This window comes from Manis pentadactyla, chromosome 5, assembly GCF_030020395.1.
Source record: "Manis pentadactyla isolate mManPen7 chromosome 5, mManPen7.hap1, whole genome shotgun sequence".
NCBI lineage: Eukaryota > Metazoa > Chordata > Mammalia > Pholidota > Manidae > Manis > Manis pentadactyla.
The window spans coordinates 162,052,574-162,065,065 of NC_080023.1; the positions used below are offsets into that span (position 1 = coordinate 162,052,574).

The 12,492-nt window shown below is 52.2% G+C and overlaps 1 protein-coding gene across 16 annotated transcripts in view; it reads right to left on the bottom strand.

The window, feature by feature from the left end:
- The window catches only part of PTPRT (protein tyrosine phosphatase receptor type T), a 1,028,419-nt gene that overhangs the window by 22,028 nt on the left and 993,899 nt on the right, over positions 1–12,492 (bottom strand). For all 16 annotated transcript variants that reach the window (XM_036902260.2, XM_036902256.2, XM_036902251.2 and 13 more), the window contains 4 exons: positions 9,511–9,646; positions 7,283–7,432; positions 5,647–5,820; positions 2,998–3,129 (listed from right to left, as the gene is read on the bottom strand). In XM_036902260.2, the coding sequence (XP_036758155.2) occupies positions 2,998–3,129; positions 5,647–5,820; positions 7,283–7,432; positions 9,511–9,646 (592 nt within the window). The remainder of the gene's footprint in view (positions 1–2,997; positions 3,130–5,646; positions 5,821–7,282; positions 7,433–9,510; positions 9,647–12,492) is intronic.

Consider the following 12,492-nt stretch of genomic DNA (forward strand, 5'->3'; position numbering starts at 1 on the left):
TCACAGGCTCTGCTTCCCTCATGGGCTCCGCTGCAGAGTTCACGCTTTTACTTTTTCAGGCAATGGAAGAAGGTGGCGATGTCGTCTGAGTCTGGAACTCTGCTGGGGTGTCTGTTTTATGAGAAGCTGCTTAATTTTTTACAGTTATCTCAGATTCCAGCTGCCCACTGTTTGGGTCCCAGACCTTGGAGTCATCCCTTTTTCCCCTCAATTCTGTATTTAATCTGGCAGGATATTTTGCTGGGCCTACCTCAGGAGAGATGCAGAATCCACGCCATCGCTACCTCCTATGTTCAAGCCCCCATCACCTGTCACCCAAATCAGTGAGGAGCCTCCTCTCTGCTCTCTTTGCTTCCACTCTAAGCAGCCACCCCTCCCTCTGCCTCGCCAACAGTCTGTCCTCAACACAGTTGCCAGAGGGGTGCTTTTTAAGAAAGTCACATCATGTCATTCCTGTCCTCCGAGCCTCTCAATGGCTCCCCTTTCCTCTCAGAGTAAAACCCCAAGTTCTTCCCCTGACACCCAAGGCCTTCCATGACCTGGCCCTGTGCATCCCTGTGTCACCTTCTGCTGCTGGCCCCATACTTGCTCTGCTCCAGGCACAGTGGCCCCTCTGCTGGTCCTCAAATGTGCCAGGTGTGTGCCCACCATGGGGCCTTGATGTGGGCTGTCCCCACTGCCTGGGAGGCTCTACCCTGAGGTGGTCACATGGCCGGCTCTGTCACCTCCTTCAAATCTGGGCTCGCATACCACTTCTCAGTAGGGCCTGCCTGGATCACTCCATGGCAGTTCTATCCTGTGCCCCAACCCAGCCTTCCAGTCCTCATCACCCGGCCCTCGGATTTGTCTTTCTCTACACACTTGTCACCTTTTAACATATAATTAAGTACATTACAGAGCATTTGTTGTTTATTATCTCCCATGCTTCAGAGTAGAAGTTGCATGAGAAATAGAAATTTTCTGTTTTGCTTTCTCTGTCTCGTTCCCTAAAGCATCCCAAGCATATAGAATAGATTCTGGGAAATAGCAGAGACCCAACCATATGGCTGAATGAGTGAGTGGAATCTCCTGAACGTCTCTTACATGCACATTCCAAGCTGCACTCAATTTCATCCCATGTAATCTGCTCTTCTTCCTGCCTTCCCAACCTTGCTGCTTCCTCTCCTACCCCTCCTGCCTTCTCACCGTGGCTACCACATCCCAGACGCCCAGTTGCCCAGGCTAGCCCCTGCCTCCAAGCACTTCTCCTTCTCACCTCCCAATGCAACTGCTCCCCAAACCATGGACTCCGACTTCAGAGATGTTTTTTTCACTGCATCCCCCATGTCCCACCTCCAGTTACCTCCTCAGTTCAGATCCTCACCTTTATTTTCTTCACATTTGCAACATTTCCTCCCCAGTCTTCTGGTTTCTAGGCTTTTGCTCCGGCTTTTCCTCCACACTGGTCCCAGGGCTCAGCTTCCTAACAGGCACTGGGCCACAACGCCGCTCAGGGTCTCTCCTTCCTGTACCCGAGTATTCCCTAACTGCGCTCCTAGAAACCCCAGGGGTTCACAGACGTATCCGGAGTGGTGACCGTTCCAGGGCTATCAGGAGGAGCCGGGAGACCCGTCGGGGAGGAGCTCCAAGCCCCAGCCCCATGCAGCTTCAACACGAGCCGCTCTCGGCCTTACCTGTTTCACACGCTGGGCTTGGGAGAAAGCTTTTATTCTAAGAAAGGATTCTGTTGCTTATAAAGTCATACTTACATGACTCTTACCAGGCTGCTGGCCAAGCCCCTTTAGCCTGGCATGGGCAGCCCTCTGCAAGTGGCCCTGCTGCATGTTCCGGTCTCACCTGCCTCTTCTCCTGATGGACCCCAAGCCCCAGCCACGCAGCAACCGAGGCCGTTCTGCACACGCACTTATACACGTACGCACACTCAGCCCACCTTGCCTGTGCCCCTGCTGTTCGCTCTGCGTGGAATGCCTTTTCCCAGCCACTTCATCCCCCACACGCCCAAACCTCTGCTGCCTTCTTCAAGGCCAAAGTCACCTTCTCTTTGAAATCTTCCCTCGCCCTCTGGGCAGAATTAGTTGCTCCCGGTTCCGGCCAGCACAGCGCTCCGCTGCTGACCTCTATTTAGAGTGCGGCTGCATGAGGTTGGGACAATTTGCTCATTCATCTCTGCAGCAAGACTGGGAGCTCCTGGAGGGCTGAGACTACAGCTCAGATCTGTTTTTTCATTCCCACGAAAGGCCTACACAAGGCCAGTGTCCACACTGGGAGGTGCTGAGTTACTCTGAGTTTCCCTCAAGACAATGAAAGGACTATTTTTCACAAACCTGAAGGGCCATTCTCACCTTCTCCACCCTGGAATGCTGCCCTGCCCTGGGGGTGTGGGCTCCAGAAGCTATCCCATGACACGTGTCCTTTGCCTTGAGTGGCTGTGCTGGGGGCCCAATGTGCTTGCAGCTGTCAGGCCCTGAGGGGCTAAGGCATGATGAAGTCTTGGGGACCCAAGGGTCATCTGTGGGCTGTCGGTGGGCAAAGGGTCCAAGGGGCACACCCCAGGCTCTGGCAGGGTTGACTGTATCTCAGGGGACGGGGCAGGTGGGTGTGGGCAGGCATCAGGATATGCTGCAGGGCTGGAGACGCTCGGAGCGGCTGGAGGCAGCCTCCCAGCTCAGTGAGCTCTGTGAGATTCGGAGCAAGCCCCTCGTCAGAGCTTGGGGGATGGAGCAATAAAGCCTGGTCCCGGGCAGGGGGTCGGGACGGGGGCTGGACAGAGCGGATGAGGGCTCACTGTTGGAAATGGGAGGGTCTGGGGGTGGCAAGGCCTGGCAGGAGACTCCTAATGGTCTTGCTTGGTACTCACAGCCAGATGGTGCCCATCAGAGGGCAGCTGGGTTGGGCAGAGGTGGCAGTGCACTGGCTCTCAAAGGGGTTCCTCCAACCCTTGGGTGTGGCCGTCCTAATGCACCTGGGTTCCTAGGGCAGTGGCCAGGCCTCTCCTACCTGAGCAGTGTCCATCTCATTCAGCATCACCACAGAGGAGCAGTTATAATCGAACACCAGCCTCCAGAAGTCTGCCACGGTGTTGGGTAGAGGGTGCTGGGTGACCACAAAGGCGGCAGGCTGCTTGTGGCTCTGACAAAGGAATGATACAGGCTTGGTAAAATACATATCCATCAGCGGTGTTCTGACGAGGAGGAGGCCCGGAAGGCTGCCAGAGGTCCCAGAGCCTGCAAAATAGATTACCCGCAGCATCTGCCCATTCTGTGATCTCTGGGTGCCTGTGGCAAAGGGGACCTTCTCATAATGAACTCATTCTCCTGCAAACTAAGACATTTCATTAGGAAAGTGTCACTTGGATAGGGATTATCCAAATAAATTATTTATGTCTTGGAGCTCAGCAAATAATCATCATGACAATATGAAATGAAAGATTCTGGGTGCAGCGTTGCTGCTCTGTGGGCTGAGGCACCTTTTGGGATATGAGGGATATCTGTGTCCTGGGCCCACGGTGCTGCAGGAGCGGTCAGCTGGATTCCAGGCAGAGAGCCTCCAGAAGAAGCGATAGGAGGTTCAGGCCCTTGGCTCCACCCTTTCTAAGCTAGTTGACCTGCAGGTAGTCACGGAAATAGCCTGACTGTCAGGATCTCATCTGGAAAATGGGGATGATAACATCCAAATGCAGACCGAGGCAGTGTAAGTCCGGGGCCTGTCACAGTACCCAACACTGAGTGAATGTGAGTTTTCTTTTTTCCCTGTCTCTGTGATAAATGCTCTATTAGGCCAGCATGCCTGACAAAGCCTTATCTGAAAATATGTTCGAGATGCGTGCTCCTGCCGGGTTTCAGGGATCAGCCGGCAATCCATTTCATGGATAACATCATCCTTTACCAGGGGAAACATTAAAAATTAACCCAGAGGACTTCATATTTTTCTGCTAGGAGCAAAGCTGCTATGGTTACCAGATAATGCACAGACTGAGCTGGAATACAGATAAGGCCTTTTTTTTTTTTTTTTTTGTAAGAAAGGCAGAGGCCCTAGTGTGGGCTCACAGGAGAAACGCCATGTGGACAAAGGGAACACAATCAACATCAGAGCCGGGCAGCAGGCATTGGACCCCAGGCAGCATCTAACCTAGTAAATCAAGGCCAGGAGCAGGTTTGATCTTTGCTTGGATAAAGAAGGCAAGGAGGGGAGTTGGGATGAGTGGGGGACAAAGCTAGAGGGAACTTGGAAGTATGGGTGCACCGCCAGACTCCATCTCTTACCACATATATGCCTGAGCATGTGCACACACACACACACATACATACAGGCACACATACACACTGATCTTGGAGGTCTCTAAGCTAAAGCCAGAGGTTGTCCCCCTACATCCAGCTATTTGATCCGATCAGGGTAAGACTCTGCTTCTGAGGGATTCCACAGAGGACTTGGGCACCCTATGGGCAGAGGCCAGGGCAGGTGCCTACAGAGCTGAGACTGACCCCTGTCACCAATCTGCCTCCAACACTGAGGTTCCTGGGGAGAAAGTTCCAGGAGGACCAGAGGTCAGAGAAGTAGTGGGCCTTAACTCCAGGAGAGAGCACCCCATCTTCCTGCCTGTTGTGCGTGAGATGGGACGTCCATGTGGCCTGGACAGACATGGGTGGGGAAGGGACTTGGAAGGGCTTGTCCCCACCCAGGCATATATGTTTTCAATCCTGAGCCTCTGGAGGCAACATGCCTGCATCTGATTGGATTACACAAGCTGAGGGGAGGCTCAAGGAATGAGCTCTAGAGCGTGAGCCAGGAGTCCTGGCATCTGGCTTTGCCTCCGGCCTTCTGGGTGATCTTGAGCAAGTCCCTTTCTTTCTCCAACCTCAGTTTCTTTTACTGAAAAGTGCAAGGATGGGATGAGAAGATGTGAGGTCCCTCCCTGCTGCAAACATCCCCAGCACCCGGAGGTGGGGGTGATAGTCAGAAGTAGCTGGAGGACCCAGGGGTGCGGCGTCCAAGTCAGGAGCATGGACTCACTGGGGCAGGGACATGGCCTCCAAATCCCAAGACAGGACAGGGTAAGAGTGCCCCTCTTGGACTTGACGCTGAGAAAGCAGGGGATGCTGCCCAACAGAGTGGTCAGGAACTCGGCCTGCGGCCCTCTCACACTCCCTCTGCTGTGTCCTATTATGCACCCACTAACCATTTACTGAGTACCTACTATGTGCTAGCCTCATTCTTGCCTCTGCCAGGAGTCATCTGGGAACCTGGCTGGGAGCTCCTGGAAGGCAGAACCTATGTCTGCACCACCTTGTGTTCCTAGGGCCCAGGCCCAGGCCTGACAGGTAGAAGTTTCCTGAGAGTCAGCTCTGTAGGCAGCAGGAGGGGAGTGGGGTGGGCCTGCAGCCTCAGTGTGTTGGCATGGAACCTGCTTTAAACTTTAGATCTATTCTTTCCAGACTCTTTAGAGCAAAAGAGCCAAGAACACCGCTTGTGTACAGGTTCAGACCAGAGCCTTCGGGGGAAAAGGGTCTTTGGTCCGCAAGATCCGGAGCAAGGGGGTGCTGGCTCGGGAGGGGGTGTCAGTGCCCTGGGGTCCAGCCACCTCCTCCTTGGGAAGAAGCTGTTCCCTGGGATGCTGGCCAGGAGCTTCCCCTACAGAGCTCAGCTTACGTCCATCAGTGCTGCATTGATGTAGTTGCTGGATTCTCCATCCACCGAGATGAGGAAGGGCAGGCAGCGGTCCAGGGGCAGGACATCCATGCTCCGATTCTTGTCATGGTTCCGGGGCAGGAGCCCGATGCTGCAGTCCTCGGGCCGGACGCGGGGAGTCACGATGTTGAGGGTCTGTAGGGTGCAAAGGCCGATAGGTAGGCACTGCTCAGATGGCTGCCCCAAATAGGAGACAGTGATATTCACACTCGGCCGAGCCCCGTCTCCATCCTCCAAGTGGCCCTCTAGTCCCTTCCTCAGGACTCACTCCTCTCCCATGGTGATGTTCTGTCATCTCCTGTTGGCTGTTTCAGGCCCTGTGAGCTGAGGGCCTCTGCCGACAGCCATGTGACACCACCAGGATGGCAAGGTTATGGGGGCAGCACACCCACACAATGCGGACGCCAGCCCCCCCCGGCGACAGGGGAGCATGGCACCTGCCAACCACTGGAGATATGCTGTGCATCTCAGCCAGTGTTGCGTCAAAGGCCAGGCCAGCCAGGGGTTATAAGGTAGGGAGCGAGGGGAGCGAACCCCCAGTGAATGCTGCACATCCCTTGAAGTGTCATGGACTGAGGGAATGACTTTACCAGCATGCCTCTCGGAGGGAAAGCTGTCTGAGAATGGAACGTGCTTGGATGAGCTGCTCAGCATGGATGAGAGACTCCCGGGGGGCAAGTTCTAGTATGTCTAAACAATTTTGGGGCTGTGTTCTGCAAAGTAAGTCTTACAAGGCGGGGGACAGAGCTAGACCATCCAGCCAATAGATTAGATACTATATGCAAGCATCAGGAGTCCCTCATTCAGCTTGTGGTCTCTGGTCCCAATTAATAAAGCCTATTGGATTGAAGGAACATGGAGGTGTGGCCCGGCTGGGTTCTCTGCCCATGGACCCATGGGGCTTCCTGCCTTCTTCCTGCCTGGTTCTCAGCTCCTGCTGCCCAGGTGTGACCCTGGCACTGACCTTGGGACAATGGACTTGGTTCTGGCTTTGCTTTGCTCAGGGACCAAAGCTGCCACCATTCTAACCCCATAGGCTCCCGGGTGCAGTTGTGCTGTGCCAGTCCTGGGCTGTGGGATGGTGTTTCTCAGAGTCTCATGTGCAGACAAATTGCCCAGAGATCTTATTCAACTGCAGGATCGTATTCAGTGGGTGTGGTGGGGACCCAAGATTCTGCATTTTTAACAAACATGAAGCTAGTGGTGCTGCCCTCCAGACCCCACTTGGTAGTAAGGATCTAGGACACACTCCAATTGTGCCTTCATACTGAGAAAGCCCGAGTCTGTCCAGGGACAGGGGAGCATGGCACTCACACCCATGTGTAAACTTGTCTCCATCCACAACCTAGACTACAAGTAAATAAGACTTTGGTTCCAAAACAATCATAGTTAAAAACAAGTGTCAGCAATCCTTGCATGATCAGTTACTGCTGCTCGTGGCTGTGCATTCTGGGTTCTGGAATTCTTTCTACTGCTCTAGAGCTGCAGACACTTGGGAGCACATGGGCATATCTGGTTCTCTCAAAGAAAATCCACGGTGGGCTCAGTGCCGCTGAAATTGGCTGGGTCACTGACTGCGCCTGGGATGTGCTCATACCTGAAATTCATCTTTGATTTGGCTGGAGTTGGTCTGGGGGTCCAGCCTGCTGATGTTGTAGTAGAGAGAGCGGAACTCGCACACGGGAATGGCTGTGTTGCCGCAGAGGCACGCTTCCAGGATGGCGTCATGCACAAACACGTATTGCTCCTGCAAAGCCAAGGGGAGAGGAGACAAGGGGACAGGGGACTGGGTAAGAACAGTGGCCTAGGAATTTGTTGTCTGCATTAAATCCTGTGGCCTGATTACAGGATGGGCATGATTTATGTTGCAGAGTCACTACTTTCTATCTTGTAACCTGAAGGGCCAAATTCCCATGTTTTTACTGTTTGCCCAAGCTATGGTGAGTTTTCTCCCCTGTGTACAATTGAAGGGACAGAAAATAAAAATCACCGATAAAAATTAGAGACCTCTGGCATGCTGCAGCAGGCACTCACAGTGTCCTGCTCATGTCTGCTCAGCTTTTACCTTTATTCTGAAGGCTGCTTACTGCAAATACCTGATTCATGCTGAGGGCCTTTTCTAGTCCCAGGAGCACATTTGGGCTGTGGGCAGGGTGAGCCACAGGGGCTGAAGAGTCAATGCCCTGGAAGGAGTCCTCAGGCAATGCCAGATGGAGAGAGGAGGATAAATGCCTATGTACTTTCTCTCCTAGGTAGGAAGCTCGAAGTGCATGTTCCACACTTATCTCAGAGCTTCCTGGCGGGACCAGGCTCCAGGTGTCCGTGGTGTCAAAGAGCTTGAAAACACTCAACAGCATCCAAAAGCTTGGTTCCCTTCCCTTCTCTATCTCACTTTCCCACTCACCAGCCAGGGTGCCTTGGGATCACCTCCCAAATAAACCACCTTCCCTCAACTCCTGTGTCTCAGGGGCTGCTCCTAAAATGCAGCTCTGCCATCTCAGTTCTTTGCACCTGTTCGCCTCCTAAAACACCATTCTTCCTTTCCTATGCCTTCCACGCCTCTTCCCTCTGGAAAGTCTTCTTTAGAAGTTGTTGCTGTTCTTTCTAGGCCCTCAACAAATGTTTGTTCTGTGCTGCAGAACTTGGCCCATCTCTTTATATAAAATGCTTATCCAGATGCACCATCATGATCTATTTGAATGTCTGTTTCTACCATAAGACAGCAAGGACCGTGTATCTAACACCAGCCAGAGGGCCTGCTTTCTGTCTGCACCAACTTGGGAATGGATACAGCAGCCTTTCTGCTTTACTGCATCATTGAGAGACATAAAGCCTGGCCTTATGGAAGTTGGTACAGAGCCCGAGGCAGGTCCTGTGAGTATAAGCCTGTAAGTGGGGGTTTTCAGTGCAGAGCTAGCAGTGACTGGTCAGGCCCAAAGCCAGGACTAACTGCCCTTTGCAGGGTTGCTGATGGGTGCAGCTCCTTATCTGGCCCAGTTCTGACTGCTTGGAAACCCACAGCCTTCACTAGGACCAGAAGATGGGCTCATTATAGGAAGAGCAAACCACGGCTTCAAGGAGTAGGGGAGGCAGAAAAGGCTGCCTAGTAAGACAGTGTGGTTCAGGAGAAGGAGCATGGAGGGTGGTCACACGAACCAAAATTCTACCCCCAATCTGCCTCTGTGAGGCTTGGGGGACCCAGTTTCTCAGTTTTTTTCATCTGTAAAATGGGGTTACTAGTAGGTCTACCCCGTAGGCTTATTGTGAGGAGTAGACACAACACCCTGAGTACAAAGGACCTAACACGATGCCTGGCACATAGTAGAGGCTCAACAATAAAGATGAACCCCCATCCCCCATTTCCCTTGGGTCTTGGGCTAACTGGACAGAGGAGTGTTTGAAGGTCTGCTCTGCCCTTGAGGGTAGAGGCTGTTTGTTATGTGTCTTGGAATCCCCAGAACCTACAGCCCAGCACAGTAGGTATTCAGTAAATGTCAGTCTTTCCTCATCTCTCTGCTCCTTCACCCAAGGCAAGAACATCATCAAAGAATCCCTGAAAGTTGCCATTCAGCCCCTGCTCAGATGCTCTCAGAGATGGGAACTCACCACCATTCTTCCCTGGTGGAAACCCCTGCACTGGGGGTCCTTAGGGCGGGTGTCCTAGCTGCTATGGTCTCCAATGCAGCAAGCCCTGTATCCATCCCCTCCCGTTTCTCCCATGCCCAGCTCTCTTTCTATCGGGACCTCTCCCCCGGGTATCTCTGTCCACCACGCTTCTCCTTGGCGAGGGCTGCAACTGGCCAGCTGGCTCGGCCTGGGACTCACCTCCGTCTGCACCAGGTTGACCCTCTGGGCCCGAAGCTCACGCACACAGTTGAAGATGTCCACTACCCCTTCGTTCTCGGCCATGTCAAGCATGGTGTCGATGGCGATGAAGCAGCCAGTCCTCCCAGCTCCAGCACTGGAAGAGAGGACAGTAGTCTGTGTTAGGGACCTTGGGGCAGGACCGGCCCTGGGGAGGCCGCTCCCATGCAGCCCTGCCCCCGAGGACCCTGCAGAGAGGCAGTATGCCGCACAAGTCAGACAGAGCAGTCTCAGCCCCAGAGCAGGGGGGAGATCCTGAGCACGAGACCAAACTTAGAACCTCAGCTCTCTCTTCTGTAAAATGGGCGGGTAATGCTTGCCTTTAGGGGCTGTTTTATCAGGACTTTTTTTGTTGTACTCAGTAAACACTTATTTAGTGCTTATAAAGTGCCAGACACTGTTTTTTTTCTAAGCACTTAAAATGTTACCTACTAATTCCCTTATAAGGTTATTAGGAAGTTTCTTACTCCATTTCACAGATGAGGAAACTGAGGCACAGAGAGCTCACCTGGCCTGAGGTCACACAGCTGGCCTGCGGTGGAGCTGGGACTTTTGACCCGGGCAGCCTGGCCCATTCTGTGTGCTTACTCTCCCCCTCTTAGTAACAGTCATAGCGCATAGTGAGTGCTTAGACAATATGTGTGCACGCCGTTTCCTCATCTAATGACGAAGATGCTCCATCTGTACAGCATGAGGCTTGGTGCCTGGCACTCTGGAGAAGCCTAATAGTGTGTCCCTGCTCCCTCTCTCTCCCCTACTTCCTTCCCTTCCTCACTTTTCTTCTCCAGCAAACAGGTGGATGGAGGGAGGCAAGGAAAGAGAGGCAAGAGAGAATGGAGAGGAGGTAAGTGAGACGGCAGGGCCCAGCTCCACCGAGCAGTCCCAAAGGCAGAGAATGAGCCCTGAGTCCCAGGTCCCAAGCCACTTGACCTGCTTTCCCAGGATCATGAGCCAGGAGCATCCTCAAACTAGGACAGGCGACAGCCTGAGACCCCGGCCTGGCACACCCGATTCTAATCATTGGTGGCTCCCTTTGGAAAAATCTCAAACCAAGTACAAAATAGAAAAGAACTCAACAAGACCCCATGGACCACAGCCAACCCTCCCCAGATCAGCCCTGGGTTCTAAAGTCACGGCGCTGAGCCAGAGACAAATGGAATACTTGCCTTAGCTGCATATAATTTGGGAAATGAAGGAGGCCCACCTTGGCCATGTTTTCACATCTTGTTTCCTTCACAGAAACAGGAGGCTTTGTTGGACAGTGTGGAAATGGAAGGAAACACAAAGAGGAAGAGCAATGGAAGGACAGCAATGGTGGCTTCCCACAAAGCCAGGAGGACAGGCCAGTGGGGACCACCACCCAGTACGATCTGGAAAGAAAATGCCTGGGAATCCCTCCGCTATGGTCTGGAAAGCAAACCCATGGGAACAGAGTCCTTGTTCTTGGTAAAATTTGGTAGTTAGAATTGAATCTGACCAGTATTTGCCCCGGAGTACCCAACCTGCAATCCAGACCCCCAGCAGGGACTTAGCAGGCTGGGCCTTGGGGTCTAGGAGGGAGCAGAGAGGGACATGCATCCAAGTCTACTCTGAAGTCTCATGCTTGACCTGTTTTGGGGGAAGAACCAGCCTGTCTTGGTTCTGAATCAGTGAACAAGGGACGCTGTGTCCATGAGCCTTGGTTTTCTCACATGTATAACATGCCTCCCTGAAGGGTTCTCATCAGGATTGTCATGTATTTATTTAGGCAGCACACACCAATCAAACACATGTTATTTGGGGTCAGACCCCTGGGATAGAGTCCTGGCTTTACCACTTAGTAGCTTTGTGACCTTGGGAAAATGACTTAATCTCTCTGGGTTTCAATAGCCTCATCCATAATATGAGGCTGGTAATAATAAATGGATCCACTATGTAGCATTAATAATACAATTCATGTAAACTGCATGCAGTTACATTGAAAAAGCATAATGCATGTAGATTGCTTAGCAAATTCTCAATAACTTGTTGCTACTTATATTCAAGAGATATTTACTGAATAGTATCATGTTCTAGATGCACTGGGCTTGGAAGTGGGGATATGAAAAGGAGTAAGACATGGTTCCTGTCTGTAGAATTAATAGTCTGGTGTAGTGGGGGAGCAATGTTAAGAGGAAGAGAACAGCAATGTTAAGAGGAAGAGAATCTCTTAGGCACCTCACATATGTTATCTGATCCATTTAATCTTCAGAAGAGCTCCAGGAGTGGGTACCATTCTGCTCAAGTGCATTAAGGTGACTTGCTGTGGAGATCAGTTACAGGGCACACTGCGAGGAGGGCCTGATAAATGTTTGCGATCCTTGCCCTTCCTCCTGTACCCCTGCTCTCGATGCTCTCTGGGATACAGGACCTGGGCCTCATGTTCTATTGCCCTTGGATTGTCATGAGATGTAAAGCAGAACATGTGCAAAATGCTTGGAGAGGACAGACTTAGGATGAGTATTACCTTCTAATCCTCAACTGCCTCATCTGTGAAATGGGGCTTCTAGTTCACACCCCACTGTCGTGAGAAAAGGGAGGCTCTAAGACATCTACAGTTTATGAAGTCTTTCTTGACTTGATTCAAGATCTTGGCTCCTGTGGACTCTGCCAGAGCAGGGATAAGATAACGTGCATGCAGTGGAGCACATGCAGGGTCTGAAAAGCTGGGCTGGGCCCAAGGTCACTTTGGAAAAGAGGAGCCTTGGGATGGAGGGAATGTATCGGTTAGCTGGCCTTCAGGTCTGGACGTCCACCCTCCTCCAATTCTTAATGCCCTTGACATGATACTTCATCTCCATTTAGGAGAATTCAAAGACGTGCCAGTCATTCCCAGTGTGATTTTCTAGGTCGGAGCTGAAAATATCTCTTCTCCGTAGTAAGGTGAAACCTGACTCTGTCCATTTGCTCTCTATTAAGGACCCT